Source organism: Pararge aegeria, chromosome Z (genome assembly GCF_905163445.1).
Source record: "Pararge aegeria chromosome Z, ilParAegt1.1, whole genome shotgun sequence".
In the NCBI taxonomy this organism is placed as follows: Eukaryota; Metazoa; Arthropoda; class Insecta; order Lepidoptera; family Nymphalidae; genus Pararge; species Pararge aegeria.
Genome location: NC_053208.1, coordinates 19,993,669 through 20,010,808, shown reverse-complemented (window position 1 = coordinate 20,010,808; position 17,140 = coordinate 19,993,669). Strand labels below are relative to the sequence as shown.

The 17,140-nt window shown below is 37.0% G+C and overlaps 1 protein-coding gene across 1 annotated transcript; it reads right to left on the bottom strand.

Moving 5' to 3' along the window:
• Positions 1-948: 948 nt before the first annotated feature.
• On the bottom strand, positions 949-13,296 carry LOC120636436 (sodium- and chloride-dependent neutral and basic amino acid transporter B(0+)-like). Its single transcript, XM_039907914.1, has 10 exons — positions 13,273-13,296; positions 11,624-11,864; positions 8,261-8,403; positions 7,540-7,583; positions 6,682-6,774; positions 5,366-5,626; positions 4,556-4,763; positions 3,959-4,175; positions 2,557-2,822; positions 949-1,408 (listed from the first exon to the last, which is right to left on the bottom strand). Exons 1-10 carry the CDS (start codon positions 13,294-13,296, stop codon positions 965-967), a joined length of 1,941 nt encoding a protein of 646 aa, XP_039763848.1. The 3' UTR covers positions 949-964.
• Positions 13,297-17,140: the final 3,844 nt, after the last annotated feature.

Here is a 17,140-nt window from a genome sequence, read left to right as displayed (position 1 = left end):
GGATCGTTAAAACATTCTCCGCATCTCTCGTTCATATCGCTGTCGTTTTGAGTTCGTACGTCAAAAAAGATTTACTTGAAAAATATGTTAACACTTAGTTAATCCAATGTTATAGATGTAGATAAGTTAGTTACATTGTAAATAGAAATACTGTGTCCAATAGATATATTTATTGCACATTGACAGACAAATTCGTCCGAGTTGTTAGCCGTAAAAAGCTTAATGAGCAATTATTTTTCACCACATCCTTTCAGTGACGCACTGAGAACGCGACGGGAATACGTATTAGGCAAATCTCGTGTAACAAAGGATAGAGAAGCCTTATATGGATAGCACGGCATCTTTTTTAAGGAAGGTCAACAAACAAGAACGAGTCACGTAGACCCGGCGAACTACGGAGAAGCTGAGAGGTCTCCGCTCTGATTCATTTCCTGGTCAATTTGAGAGTTCTGTACGAAATAATTGTCATACCCATAATCATGATATTTATAAAAACTTGTTGTTTACTCGCCTTTGTAATGGGGCATGTACAGATGTCACAGCCTACTTGCTACTAGCGGTTCACGATTTCATTCACGTTTTATTCATAAAAGTGAATAATAGCCTAGCTTCCGCAATCCTAAACTTGCCATCTAACGCAATTTTTATTTGCTTAATGGACCGGTGGTGTTGCTATTAGCGTTTTTAAAGATTAATCTTTAAGATTTAATGCATACAAATTTGGTAACGAATGATAAATATTTAAACGCAAAGAATTAAAAGTCGTCATTAACTTCATAAAATTTATTTATTTCGATTATTTACTACCGTTTATGACGGTTTTTTACAAATCCCGTGGGAGCAGTTTGTTTTCCCAATATTTTATTAAAACGTAGCTACCTATATTATGTACATCTCATTTCAAAACGTGACTAGACACAATAAACACAAATCAAACACCATATGCATTTATATACGCTACGAATCACTCAAGGCCGTCCTTAACGATATTGTTATTATCATTTCCTTGCCCTGACGATTTAGAATCACCGGAAGTCAAACTACAAATCCAATTGTGAAATTTATTTTGTAACATTATTCTAAGTGTTGAATCGCAATCCAAAGATTTCGAACGCTTTCTACTCTCTGAACGGCATTGATTTAGCTCCGCAACTAAATTTCGTCTAGAAATAACCATAAAATCATCAGAGTTTGAACGAACTTTGTATCCAGATCTTGCAGGAATCTTATTTTGTGGTCGTATATGTCTAAAGCCCGAAATTCCGGAGAGTTCTCCCAGTTGTTGTCGACGGAATCTCATTCGAGGCACGTGCCGATCCCCTTCCTCCCGCCGAGCTAGCCAGTAGTGATGAGTGATCGGGTCCCGAGGCCCCCAGTGTCGAGAAGGCCTAAACGATGACTTCAGCTTCTGCAATAAAGACAATGGTACTTCCTCAACTGTTTAGTTCCTCGAGTACTCGACATAAAACAAGGAAATACTACGGAGGCAAATGATTGTTAAACGAGGTCCCGCGTATTAGGACATTTGCGGATAATAAATACGACACTTCGCATGCGTAAATTTTCGCATAGACAAATATAAAGTAACACAAAATAATTACAGCATTTATAAGTGTGGGCTACTCTTGCGGAGTGCTTACATTTAAATGAAGAATTGTCAATAATTAGGTATATAAATATAAGCGGAATGATAGCCTAGTGGACATTGCTTCGGCTTTCGTGAAGTCCGAGTTCGAGCCCCGGAACGCATCACTGATTTTACGGAGTTATGTGCGTTTTTAATACAAGCAATTTAAAAATCACTTGCTTGAAGCAATTTAAATACCACTAGCAGTAAAGGAAAACACCGTGATGAAACCTGCATGCCTAAGAGTTCTCCAGAATTTTTTCATCGGCGTGTGAAGTCCACCCATCCGAACTTAGCCAGCGAGATGGACTGCGGTCTAAACCCTTCTCATTTTGTCGGAGACCTGTGTCCTAAAGTTGTTCGGTAATACATTAAGAGTGCCTCGAATTGTCGTGAGATATCATAATTAGAATTAAATCTCTTTAAGCCGGAGTCGTTTAAATAAATTCATAGAAAATGCATAAATAAAAATAACTTAAATAATTAAATTAAAAAAAAAATATATAAATTAAACCATCTAGCCCCAAAGTAAACGTTGTTTGTGTTTTGGGTAGGCTAAGATGACCAATGAATATTTTAATGAATAATATTATCTTATCTGTGAAAAATTGTTATTAGTTTTAAGTCAACATATTTATAAACTATTTTTAATTACAGCTGTTGGTTTTCCAATTCAAGAAAAAATAACTATGAGCTTTTGTATCACTCAGAATCCTAGCTAAAATCGCTCTTGGCAGGTTCCCAGTCGATGCGCCATGGTGTAGGTGTCGAGCGTCGTGTAACTGTAACCACACCAGACCGGAACAAAGCATAGCAACAATGCTGCTTAGCGGCAAAAATAAGAATGGCGGTAGTACTTGCCCGAACGAGTTCTATAACAAAAAGCTGTAATACTACGCTATAGCTCTACTACCTATTATAAATCTTACCCCCAAAAGATCATACTGGACTTGTTTCGCTACTGATATAGCAGCAAAAACGAAAAACAGGACAAACACTGCACTGATGCTTGCGGCGATGCCTGCTGACTCCCACGGGGCTTCGAGCCATTCCGGGTTGTTTATAAAGCAGACGACGATCCACCAAAGCATAATCGGCGTTATGATACCAGGAACTGAACACCAGCCCCACACCCAGCACTTTGGCAGCTTACTTCCAAGGAGGAACTCGATATCCTCAACTAACGCTTTCCATCCTGAAGAAAAAAGATATAAATATAAAAATATACTACGACAATACACACATCGCCATCTAGCCCCAAAGTAAGATGACAATATCTTTATGACAAGGTTGCCTAGAAAGAGGCCGCTCCGCTCTCATCTCACACAAGATAGAACAAAGATTGTTAAATTGTAATACGATGTTGGAAAAGAGCAACTACTGAGTTTCTTGCCGGCTTCTTCTCGGTAGAAACTGCCTTCCGAACCGGTGATAGAGTCACTACAAACGTCTGTTTGTCTTAGCGTTTCAAAAGTGACGTTGCAAAAGTGCTTATTGCCTACTTGAAATAAATGAATTTTGGCACTTTAAGGCCTCAATGTCCATCGGTTCTCCGAGCTATGTGCCCTGCCCATTGCCACTTCAGCTTCGCGACTCGCTGAACTATGTCGGCAACTCTATATCCTCTACGGATCTGCTAATTTCTGTTTTGCATGCAGAGACACTCTTAGCATAGTTCTCTCTATCACCCGCTGATTGACTCTGAGTTATGAGGCGGTAAGCGACAACGTTTCGGATCCGTAATCACTGTTCGAAGTTTGCAAGTATTTGCCTCTTAATCTTAATTTTTGTATTGGGGGAATATAAAAATATTTATACTGGCGTTAAACCAATTTAGTGAATGTCAAGGGCTTTTCGAGGCACAAGGGTAGGCACTAGACAGTGGCAAATTCTGGGCTGCCTGAGAATTTCCTAACAGAAAACGTCGGGGTTTTCTGGGGGCGTGTTTTTATGGGAATGGAAATTTATATTCAATGCTCCACATTTATGAAGCGTAGCGTTTTCTCTGACTCGGTAGTTTTAGACCTTTATTCTGCAGATTTAAGTTTTAATGTATGATTCGCTAATTTTATTAATCCAAATATTATTTTTGCAATGTTGTTTTTAAATTTCAAATCTAATAGCAAAATTTTATTAATCTTAATTATAAAATATCATCTAAATAAATTAAATAGCCCTGTAGGGCTAAGAAGCGAGTCTTAGACTTACAGGGCTAAGCTAAGAGATACTTGTCTACTCAGTTGTCTTATGTCATATAAATAGGACAAGAACATAGTAGACATAATTATCTTAGGGCGGGCGTGTTAGCCCCACAAGTTTATACGTTCTTACCGTAAATGAACACGAAGGCAAAAATTTCTACCACGGTGGTTATGACCACGAGGCAAGGCACCACGACATCTTCCATCAACGCCAGAGCAGAGTGCCCAATCATAAACATTGCGAGAGCCCCCACAGCGCCTAACACGGAGCTGCCCATAGATATGTGTCGCCACTTGTGGCCTCCAACACGACGGAAGCGATCGTACAGTGGATATAATAATGTTAGCTGTAAGAAGACACTTATAAAGAGTTGCAATTCATATTTTTTTCAAGTTCAATCCCGGCACTTCTTACTTTTCTAAGTTATGTGCGTTTTAAGTAATTATGTCCAGCTAATTCCAAAGTCCAAATATCACTTGCTTCAACGGTGAAGGAAAACATCGTAAGAAAACCTGCATGCCTGGGAGTTCTACGTAATGTTCTCAAAGGTATGTTGAGTCCACCAATCCGCACTGGGCCAGCGTGGTGGACTACGGCTTGACCCCCTTCTCATTGTGGGAGACCCGTACCATGTAGTGGGTTGATATGATTCATGCTCTTTAACTAAAAACTAAGTAAGCCACTGCAGGAAATATATAGCATTATCAAACGAAGCTATCTACGTACCATTGTAATCATTCCTGAGAACGATATCATAGAGAACATGAGTATGGTCCACACGGTGCCTAAATTCTTTTCGGCGGATACCTTATAGATCTGGACAATCAAGGCCAAGCTATTTGTCTCCTTGTCGCCGGTACCTCCCACCGCGAACCAGAATAGTATACCAAGCCAGCCAAACAGAACATTCGCGCCAACAACAGTTAACGTAGTCCTGGAAATATAACGTAAATTAAATGATTATCTTTATACAATATTTAAATTAGGAAGTAAATTATTAGGTTGGATTTGTTTCAGTAGATTGACGGATAAAAGCAGAGAGTCTACCCATTTTATTTCACCTTTAAACCCCTCAACCTGCTCTGGTTTTCCTTATCCTAAGGTTGCCTGGCAGGGATAACTACTAAGCGATAAGGCCGCCTTTTGTATACTGCTTCTGTCTGTGATTTTTTTTATTCTTCTTCTGTATTTTTTGTGTGCAAATAAAGAGTGTTTGTTAATTGCGTAACGATAAATAACGTTTAAGAAATGAACGCTTTTATAGAAAAGAGAGATGACGATATAAGTAATAAAGCAAGAACAGAAGTAGTTGAAATAATGCGTTATATATATTTTATAAAAAGTAAACTTCTAACTAAACTAAACTGGTAGATAAATAAAGTGTATCTCGGAAAACAGGGACCTCGTCCCTAGCAAACTAAATGAGAAGAAAGAAATAGTGTTTAGTTCTGCTAAGCGTAATTAAGTACTTCAATAAATTAGATGACGTGACTGATATAGTAAATTGCTTCGTAATAAAACGTCCATAGAACTCACCATTGAACATTAGTGTTAGCGTATATTGAATCGCCAGAAGAAACGAGGTAGCCCCCAGCGATCTGATTGGACAGTAGAACTTGCACCATCGCGCTTTGCCAAATGTCCGGTCGCACGAGGTTAACCCAATCACTACTATTGGCCATTGATGAAACCTCTCGTTTATTCCCGACGTACGAACATATAATGATACCCAGCAAGAGAACGAGAAATCCAAAAGCATAAAATAACCTTTTCATAAGTTTTACTGGATTGTAAAGGCTGTAAAAGATTAATGGACGAAAATATATAAACGTTTCATTACCATACATTTGTTTCACTTAATTATATCGGATAAGTTGCCTAGTAACCACAGTGATAGTGATTGCCCTGTTCTGGTTACCTGTGTATCTATAAGGTAAACATAATAAGCGGTGACAGCCTTAAGGGCTAGCCTAGGGCTTCGGCGTCCGTTTCGGAGCGACGCATTTCGAACCCTGCCACGCAGCTTTAACTTTTCACAGTTTTTGCGTTTATTACTATACTATATTCAATTAAATAATAATAAATAAATATACTACGTCAATACACACATCGCCATCTAGCCCCAAAGTAAGCGTAGCTTGTGTTATGGGTACTAAGATAGCGGATGAATATATATATATATTTTTCTAATATAATACACATTAATACTTATTATATACAGATAAACACCCAGACACTGAAAAACATTCATGTTCATCACACAAACATTTTCCAGTTGTGGGAATCGAACCCACGACCTTGGACTCAGAAAGCAGGGTCGCTGCCCACTGCGCCACTCGGCCGTCAAATATCACCATAATATTCTCAAAGGCGTGTGGAGTCCCTATACGCACATCATCATCATCATCATGCCAGCGTGGACTACGGCTTAAGCCCTTATCATTCGGGAAATAGTTATGTGCGTTCTAGATTTAAGGAATAAAATATCACTAGCTTTAACGGTTAACAAAAACATGGTGAGGAAACCCGCACGCCTGAAAGTTTTCGATAGGCGTGTGAAGTCTATCTAACCGCACTTGGGTACCGTGTATGTAATCGTACTCCACGATGTAAGCCCTCATTACCAGAGGAGACCCGTGCTTCTAGAGAAGATAATTGCTATTAGTAATATAAGTTAGGTACCAAGAATAATATAACAAGTACACCTGTATCTATAGTTGCATACATGAATAAATAAACAATCTGGCCCCAAATTTCGATAGCCGGTCACCATACTAATTAGGTATGTATTGTTTACAAAATAAATATTAAAACAAAGAGCTATAAAATAAGCCCACTATGTAGGTACTCACATAAAAGGAAACAGTATCCAAAGCGCTATAACAATAAATGCCAGTGCTATATAATATTCTGGCTGTTCACCAATAGGAGCCAAAAATGTTTCACTGAAAGTATTAATTAACATAAATGAAAATAAATTGCAATAGAGAGATATAATATGTTAAAATTTATGTTAATACAAATCCGCTTTAAACTAAATTTGCGAACCAGGATAACAAATGTATTGTTCTTTTCACAGTGTACTTCTGTAGATTTTTGGACCAGTCAATTTAATTGAGTTCACAGATTCATATAAAAATGATTCAAAACTGTACACGTATATATAATCGATTTAGAAGTAGGTAGGTCACGTAATTTTGTAGATAGCACTAAAAGTTATGATCCTAGAACCTTTTTATTGAACCAACAATATCTTTTCAAAATATTTCAGCTTGCGCAACTTTTTTTTAAATTCATTATAAGTTAGTATTTGACTGCAATCTCACCTTGTGGTAAGCGATGATGCAGTCTAAGATGGCTAGAAACCTATAACCTGAACTCTCGGAATGCTAAATTGCTCTCGAGCGCTTGCTTGCTTGCTTGGCGGCACTTCTGAGTCTGTAGCGGGTGGTAACCGGCTTCGACTGAAGCCTCTCACTTGATCAGACCAGGGCATTTAAGAAATTATAAATTACCAACCAAATTGCCCCTGCCGAAGTTCGAACCCGGGACCTCCTACTTAAAATCACAATGCTCACCGCTGCGCCCGGGAGATCGTCAAACTCGCTCCAGTGCAGTCAAACTAACTAACTAACTAATCCGTAGGAATATCACTAAAGTCTCAAAATATCAGCAGGAAAAAACTATGGATATACAATATACATACTTACTTTAAACAGCTCGTTGCATTGTTAACAATGTCTACATCGCCTTCCTGTAAATAAAAGGTATGTCTAGTACACAGAATTAAGAACATACAGAAACCGTGTGCACGACTAATATTAAAGCATCAAAAACACTCCAGTTTAGAATGGTTTCTCGAACAAACGGTTGGTCACTGCATACCATTTAGCAGTTGACAGTATTTATTTTACATCTAATGTTCTAAGCGTTCACTACAAAATTGAGCTAGCAACATTCCGCGAGTGTAAAGTGAGACGTGCGCGGGGAGTTCCACTGTTATTTGACACAATGCACTGCATACAATAATGACTGAATGAGGATTCTAGGTCCATTAGTCCGAGCATCAGAAAGAAGTGGAACTTCATTGGTTTGTTTGAATACAATCGTCATCACCCTCAGCCTATTACTACCCCAATGATAGGCTATACTAGGTTTGGCTACTCTACCAGATAAATAGATTTAGAGCGCGGACTGTCTACGCTGGTACCTATCTAAAGATGCAGGCTTTGATGACAGCACTGTTATAACGTTTAACATGTTATTGCCCGGTCTAAGATGCTCTTCAAAGCACGAAGATAATCAACTTAACTCAGGGCTGATACCACGAATTATCTACATGAAATATTTTATAATTTTATGGTACCTACTCTCATCTGAACAAACGTGAAACCTGGAAAACCAATTAAATTCATAAATCAGCTAATTTACCTGTGCCTCTAAAACAACTGAGCACTCAGTTTTGGTAATAGGATTGTTAAGTATGTAAAATATATAGGTGATAGATATCGCTATATATATGACCGTATACAAAGCGGCTATAAATGATATCAGCAATCTAATAAATCCAACACCTGGAAAAAAAAAAAAAAAAAAATTAGTAGTACTCGTACTTATAATGCACAGAATTATTAAGATTATACAATATTAATACAGAGACTCGTAAACGACTATATTGAAGCATCAAGAATCACTCCACTTTAGTAGTGTTTTATATTTTTTTATTTTTTGTTTCTCGAACAGGCGGTTAGTCGCTTCATTCCATTAAGCAGTTGACAGTAATTATTTTACCTCTAAAAGTCTAAACGTTTACCATAAAATGGGGGAAATGGGAAAAGTTTATAGCTAGCAACATTACGCGGGTGTGAAATTCAAATTCAAATTAAAATTCAAATTCATTTATTTCAAGTAGGCCTACTTTATAAGCACTTTTGAAACGTCAAGTATGCATGTTTGTGTGACTCTACCACCGGTTCGGAAAGCAGATTCTACCGAGAAGAGCCGGCAAGAAACTCAGTAGTTGCTCTTTTCCAACATCAACATTTACAATCATTTGGCTATCTTGCGGGAGATGAGAGCGAGGCTGGCTGCTTCCATTCTACCTTGTCATTGAGGAATTCATCAAATGTATAGTAACCTCGCTGTACTAGATGCGTTTTTACACATTTTTTAAATGTATGCATTGGTAGGTCAAGAATTTCCTTAGGAATCATGTTGTAAAAGCGTATACTCAACCCCACAAAGGAGTTCTGCACCTTTCGCAGATGATATGCAGATATCACTAATTTATGACCGTTTCTGGTAAGTCGATTGTTAATTTCAGCTTTTGATTTATAAAGAGTAATATTTTGCCTCACAAAGACTATATTATTATAAATGTATTGCGAAGCTACTGTAAGAATACCTATTTGTTTAAATTTTACACGAAGCGATTCGCGTGATCCAAGTTTATATATTGATCGTACGGCTCTTTTCTGTAGTATAAATATACTTTCAATATCTGCAGCTTTTCCCCACAGCAAGATCCCATAGGACATAATACTGTGAAAGTATGCGAAATAAACAAGCCTAGCTGTTTCAACATCGGTAAGCTGTCTAATTTTCCTGATTGCATATGCAGCTGAGCTGAGTTTACTCGCTAGGCTTTCTATATGGGTACCCCACTGTAGCTTACAATCTAAGGTCACTCCTAGAAAAACAGTGGAGTTTTCTATTTCAAGTGTTTCTCCATTTATTATGATGTTTTTATCAATTTTTTTTACGTTAGGCAAAACAAATTCCAAACACTTGGTTTTTTTTGCATTTAAAAGTAAGTTATTAACAGTAACCAGTCTGACACATGTGACAAAGCACGGTTTACGTCGTCAAAATTATCTTTGTTTCTATCAGTCTTAAAAATGAGAGATGTATCATCTGCGAACAGTACAATCTCACAAGTGCCCCTAACATGGTGTGGCAGATCATTTATATACACCAGAAACAATAAGGGACCCAAAATTGAGCCTTGTGGGACACCCATTAAGGCAGATGATCCCTTAGACTTTATGTCTTTTACGCATACCCTTTGAACTCTATCACTTAGATAAGAGGCAATTAAATTGAGTGCAACGTTTTTGATGCCATAGTGGCTTAGTTTTAATAACAACGTTTTGTGTTCAACGCAATCGAACGCTTTGGACAGATCACAGAAAACACCAATGGCATTCTGCGAACGTTCCCAGGCATCGTAAATATGTTTTATGAGTCTTGCGCCTGCATCCGTTGTACTACGACCTTTAGTGAAGCCGTACTGCTCCGGATGAAGTAAGTTATTTACATTAAAATGATTTAAAAGTTGATAAAGTATAATTTTTTCAAAGACCTTACTAAGAGTTGGCAAGATTGAAATAGGCCTGTAATTGTTAAGGTCATTTTTATGACCGGATTTAAAAAGGGGTATTAATTTACTACATTTCATTAGGTTCGGAAAAATACCCATATCAACACATTCATTAAAAATTACAGCTAGATAAGGGGCAATAACGTCAATAATGTTAGAAATGACCATCACCGACATACCCCACAGATCACCGGTTTTTTTCAACTTTAATAACCTGAAATTCTTTACAATATCTATTGCAGATATATGTTTAAAATTAAATAAAACATTGCACTCTTTAACATTATCTCTCAATATACGCTGAGCTGCTATTGGTGAAGAGCTTAGAGAATCTGTTAACAAAATGGGAACATTCTGAAAGAAGTTTTCGAAAGTATTAGCAACCTCCCTGTCAGACGTCACTTTATTGTTATCAACAATAAGTTCAAAATCCACATCACGAGATTTAGTTTTTCCTGACTCGTAATTAACTATTTTCCAGGTTGTTTGTATTTTGTTATCAGATTTCATTATACTATGTTTAATGTGTAGCGATTTCGCATTAGTGCAAACATTCTTAAATATTTTAGAGTATTTTTTTACGTGTTCTACGAAAGTTGGAGTATGATTAAATTGTTTTTCATCATACAGCTCATACAACTTCTCCCTACTTTTATATATACCTACAGTAGCCCAGTCACTAAATTTTAATTTATTACTGACATTGATGTGCTTAAAGTTGAATACTCTATTAAATTCGTTGTTTATAGTATTAAATAGTGCACTATAGAGACTATCCGGATGAAAATGTTCGCACGCAATACCAGGGATTTTCATGTGAGGTTAGACGTTCGCGGGGCGTTGTCACTATTTTAGACGCAATGCACTGCATGCAGTAATGCCTGAATGATGACTCTGTCTGTTCTTAATTCTGTTTTACTAGATACCTATAATGACTTAATGATTACCATTAGGCTGACTATCATCCAGTGATCAAAGCGTTGAAAGCACTATTATTTTTAAATCACACTTGTATAAGACATACATCGATGTCACTAAAATAAAAATAGGTTATAATTTCTAAAACAAGAGTGTCAAATAACACCTACCCATTGCTTTAAGCGTAGACTGTCTTCCAAAATCTTAAGATTTTGCACTAAAAATGCTTGGAATACGTTATAAGTAACTACTTTACTATTTAAATCCAGTCGTTGCGTACCTAGGTTCCTATCGAGGCATATACTAAGAATTAAAAAAAAACCAACGTTTTAACTACATCTTAGTCCTGCGATACTTGTAAAATAATTAATTTAATTAAAGTTGTTAAGAATGCCCCATAGCGTAAAATAAAAATCATTGTTTAAAATTTAAGACTTTTTGGAAAATAAACGATTTGATTAGCAGTATATTATCATTATCTGTGAAACTTATTAAACCTTTGAAAAACGGCACGGCCCTCCATATTCCCACAGCGTCTTGTTGGCTCAGTTGCCCTACAGCTAGTTGGAGTAATACACCAGGAAGCGCTATAAGCAACGCGGCAACTGTCGTCACCAACGCACTGGTTATGCCTCCATAGCGAAAGGCATCGCGCGGTGCTCGCCAGCTGCTGTTGAAACTTAGAGCCACGGCCAGCGTGCATAGGTGAGGCTGAATCGATCGCCAACTTAACACATTCTGTAATCCATGAACTAAAATTACACAATGAATTCCTTATATAAGGTACGTAAGCGGTATAGTCTACTGGGTAAGGCTTCGGCTTTCCTCTCTTGGAGACGGAGTCCGAGCCCCGGCACGCACCACTGACTTTTCGAAGTTATATGCGTTTTTTGTTTATGCAATTTAAATATCACTTGTTTTAATCGGTGAAGGAAAACATCGTGAGGAAACCTGCATGCCTGAGCGTTCTCCATAATGTTTTCAAAAGCGTGTGAAGTCCACCAATCCGAGATGGCCAAGCGTGGTGGACTTTGGCCGAAACCCTCCGGCTTCTGAGAGGAGACCCCATGCCTTTTAGTGGGCAGGCAATGGGTTTATGCCGATGATGATTAGGCGTATGCCAAATTATTTATTACTTAATTGTCTGTCCTTCTTCTTCTTTAGGCGCTGTTTAATTTTTTTTTGGCCATTAGATGTATATATAGGTCGCCTAATCTCTCACGAGGCCGCACTAGCGATCCCAGCCCACTCTCTGATGTTGCGCAACCAAGACTTCGAATTGTTTGTCACCTATGTTCTACTCAACTACTGTACCTAAATTTGGCACATACGTAGCTTGCATTCTGGCTTTAAATATATTATTATATTTATAGGATGCTTTTTATTGCGAAACAGCACTGGGTAACTTTCCTGGGGGAAACAAGCCTTTGTAATCTATATTGAGCCATCTCAATCGATTCTGGCAAAACTTTGCACCCTGGAGACGGAAAAAGAATACTTTTCATCTCGGTAATACTAACGGTCTCCACAGAACTTCTGAAAACCCGAAAATAATGTGAATGAAGTTATTTCCATCCGAAGCAACCACATATCCATTGAGCCAGCCGTTTTTCACCAGATGAGACAATTTAAATATAATAATAAATAGGTACGTAAAGTTACTATTAGTAACAAGTTGGCTGTTTTACTAATAGCTGTACAAAAATTCAAAATAATATCACTATAACTGATTCGCGAGTCATAATAAACAATGCGTTTTCTTTCTTCAATCAGAAGAGGCTAATACAAGATAACTATCGATTAGTGATCATTATCAATAGATACCTTAAAGTGATGGATACATGATTTATAGGTAGGTAAAGTTAGAAACCACGTGAAAAACTGTTTTCAAAGATTCTTTCAATCATATGGCTACACACAAATGCGTCAAAATTTTTTGCAGTTTTAACCGTGGCCGTAATGTCAAATTACCAAGGAAATTCAAGGTGCAGTTTAAAGCAATATGTGTATTTCATCGTGACTGAATATTTCGTCATCCTATTGTTATATTGAATCTTAGTCACTACATAACTGAAATAAAACGAATACAAAATAATCATTTTTTTTGGTTTGTATTAAGAGGAAAGTGTATAAATAAAAAGGTTACCTTGATATCGTAAAAACTGATCATCCTTCTTCAAAACTTAGCAACACATGAATGTTCCATAGCGTGAAATCACATAACTCGCATCGATTGATAAAGATGTGCATGGAGTGTATGTTTAAAACTCCGTGCCTGTCCTAGATATCTCCGATAACAAGATATCGGATATGCCGAAGAATCTCCGAGATACTTCACTCTCCACTTATCAGATTTGTGGCGTTCCTCATTTGTTAACGGAGACAGCTATCGCGGAACACTCACATTCATTCACAGTAGAACAGCGAGAATTGTTTACTTAAAAGTTGTAAACAATAGCGCAGTAAATAATAACATGATGGTAATTAATCGGTCAATTGTTTACTAATATCATAGGTGCATCTGCCGTATTGTCGTTGACTTTCATAAAAAGGCAAAAGCCTGAATTTTTTTTTGTATCCTACTAAAAGAGCTTTTAAATTGACGGCCGATTGGCGCAGTGTGCAGCGACCCTTCTTTCTGAGTCCGAGGCCGTGGGTTCGATTCCCACAACTGGAAAATGTTTGTGTGATGAACATGAATGTTTTTCAGTGTCTGACTGATTATATGTATATTATAAGTATTTAAAAATATTATTCATAAAGATATTCATTACTTATCTTAGTACCCATAACACATGCTACGCTTACTTTGGGACTAGATGGCGGTGAGTGTATTGTCGTAGTTTATTTATTTATTTTTAAATGCGAACTCACCTGGTGGTAAGTTGTGATGTCACCTAGAACAAAAGCTGGCTGTTGGGAGTTATAGATAGTTATACTAAATCCATAACGGCATCGTATCTGCACGCTTAATAGCTTGGGTAGTAGTAAATACCTCGCGAGGCTTCGTACGCTGCCACAACAGTAAATTCAGAATATGTTAATTACCTTATTGCCCGAGCTGGGGATCGAAACCGGTGCCACCCTTTTATAGACATAAGACCGCAAAGGTAAGCACTGCGCGTGGGTCATGCCAAGTGTCACCTATAGATCATCATCGAAGGGTTGGGGCCGTAGTCTACCACGCTGGCCAAATGCGGATTGGTAGACTTCCCACGCCCTTGAGAACGTTATGGAGAATTCTCCGGCACGCAAGTTTCCTCACGATGTTTTCCTTCATCGTTTAAAGCACATGACATTTAAATTGCTTAAATTTAAAACGCACATAACTCCGAAAAGTTAGTGGTGGCGTGCCTGGGTTCGAACTCGGTCTCCACGAAAGCAAAACTGAAGCTAGGCCATCACCGCTTCACCTGTAGACCAGTTTTGGGTAAGACGACTAATAAAATCGACAAGAAACAAACGTGATATACTATTTTAAGCAGGACTATCCTGGTAAAATAATTAGGTTTAATGTTTGCATTTTTGGAATATCAAAATGATTGGAAATAATAAGAAAACATTTTTTTTGTAAGCTTTATTGAAAAATTTCTTACCTAGTTCGTAATCTACAATTTGTTTCATAGTATAGAAGATTAAAGTGCACCCAAAGTAGAAATAGAATTTCATGTGAATACCTAAAAATAATTTAATTTTTAATGTACGCCGAAAAATATCTAAACCGTAATATCGACAGATCGTTTTCAAGAAAATATGCAGATTTCGTGTAACAAAAATAAAATAATTACACTTTTCGATATCAATTGAATCGATTGACGACACAACACGTTTTCTTTGAGAGAACTTGAGCACCATCAATCGTGAAGAGAACAAGGAGAAATTTCTCAACAGTTACAATTTTTTTTGAATACAACATCGATATTCTAATGGTAACCTATTACCGTTTCAATAATTTCTCCAAACCATCCCATTGTAAAAATTATTTCAATGCGTTGTGCATTGCCTTTTTTCCATCCCTTTTGCCAATGTGCAACCTAAATTTTCATATCATAGTGGAGATATTATTGGTACCCTATATACCTATTACGCGAATACTGATTGTAGATAATAGTATAGGTAAGACATTTATAAAGCCTAAAAGTACCGTAGGGCAAAAACACCAAGTGCAAATGTCCGTAACATCGACAAGATTCATAATAAAAAAAAAATAATAATACATCGCCCTCATTGAAGCTTAACATCGTTGATTGATTGAAAAATCCCTACTTAGGGCGACCCCTCATTAGCCCGTTGCGCTGCGTCGTCACAGCGGATCAACTCTCAATGTGCCACACCTGCGTTGCAAATACGCGACGCTTTCATATGGCACGTCAATTAAAATATACTTAAAACGAAATAATGGGGGGAACTAATCCGATGGGGTATCCTACAGTATTTATTATAATGGAAAACTTATGATCTATAAGTTTTTCCTGAGATCAATACCTCTAAAGAAGTACCCGTAAAAAGTTACAATAAAAAAGAACGCAGTGGCAGCCGTACCATTAACTGTGTTTACATTTATCGTCAAATGACGTCCTACGCGGCGTACGAACATTTGACATACGACGTTTGACATATGAGTGCCCCAGATCGAAACAACAACTCATACTGTTCATACGCACACATAAATGTATAAATGCGTTTTAATTCGTTTTTGTTAAAGTAATAATTTTTTTTCAGTTACTTTTATTTGAAAACTGAAATGTATTTATTATCTGAAAAATTTAATCATTTCTCTAATTCGAGCATTAGTGAGCCATTTTATGAATGTCCAAGGAACAACTTTCAAAATAATTTGTTAATAGAACCCATAACACAAGCTACGCTTACTTGGGGGCTAGATGGCGATGTGATTATTTACCCATTTTATTATTGTTGCTTTGGCTTCAATTCAATTCTCTTAAAAATTAATTAGAACAGTTGGTTGACGTGAATTATGCATAGAGATAGTTTTTGGGCCGGAGAAGCATAGTTACACAGGCCCCCCCCCCCCCTTTTTAGCCGTAACAAAATGGACAGTTGCATGATTTCATTCAATGGGTTAAAGCTAAAGCGTTATTCTTCTAAAACCCATTTCTTGCGTTATAAATATTAAAATAAATATTCATAAATTTTAAACAAATGATGGCCCACCGTAATTTAATATAGTTTTGACTATTTACCTTTATGGGTGTAAAGCTCGCCGACCTATAAATATCATGGAGTCACAATTAAAAATAGATAAATTGGATACTGCAACATGTTCCAAACTGTATTACAACAGTGTTTCTGCAATGAGGGCGCGTCACAAATAAAACTTATACCTAAAGTTTTAACAACTAATAAGAATACTTTAAAAAAAAAAATATTACGTTATTAAATTGTTAACATATAAAATAATATCTTAACTTATAGTAACATTTGACTAGACAATCTTCAGTTTATTTTCGAAAAGGAACAATATTAAATTAAAAAGGCGGTTAAATGCGAGTAGTACCCGCACCTTGAGATGGTTCCGTACCTTTACACGTTGCATATGTTACCTTTATTTTACATTGCGTACAATAGTTATAGCAAAATAAGTACAATCTGATGTTTGTGTTGGTGCACACAATGTCCACGGCCCTAAGATCAGTTTCTTCTTATATTCAGATTGTACCTACTACTCGGTTTGAACTACGCACGTGTGACAAACTAGTATTATGCGTGCGCACAAGGGTAGTATTCATTAACACACAATTTTCCGCAATTTAACTAGCTTCCGAGAAAAAGCGACAGGCGATCGATAAGGCTACCGCATACGAGATCTGCTTGTGTAATTCAGGTACGGAACCCTACATGTAATAGTATTGAAATAGTAAAATCATACAATAAATGCTTAACTCATTAAGGTACGTAGTATAATCTTAAAATGATCTATAAATCACAAACATTGTATATAATGATAAAAATAAATAATTATAAAATAGGACATGGACCGAGTTTACAACATC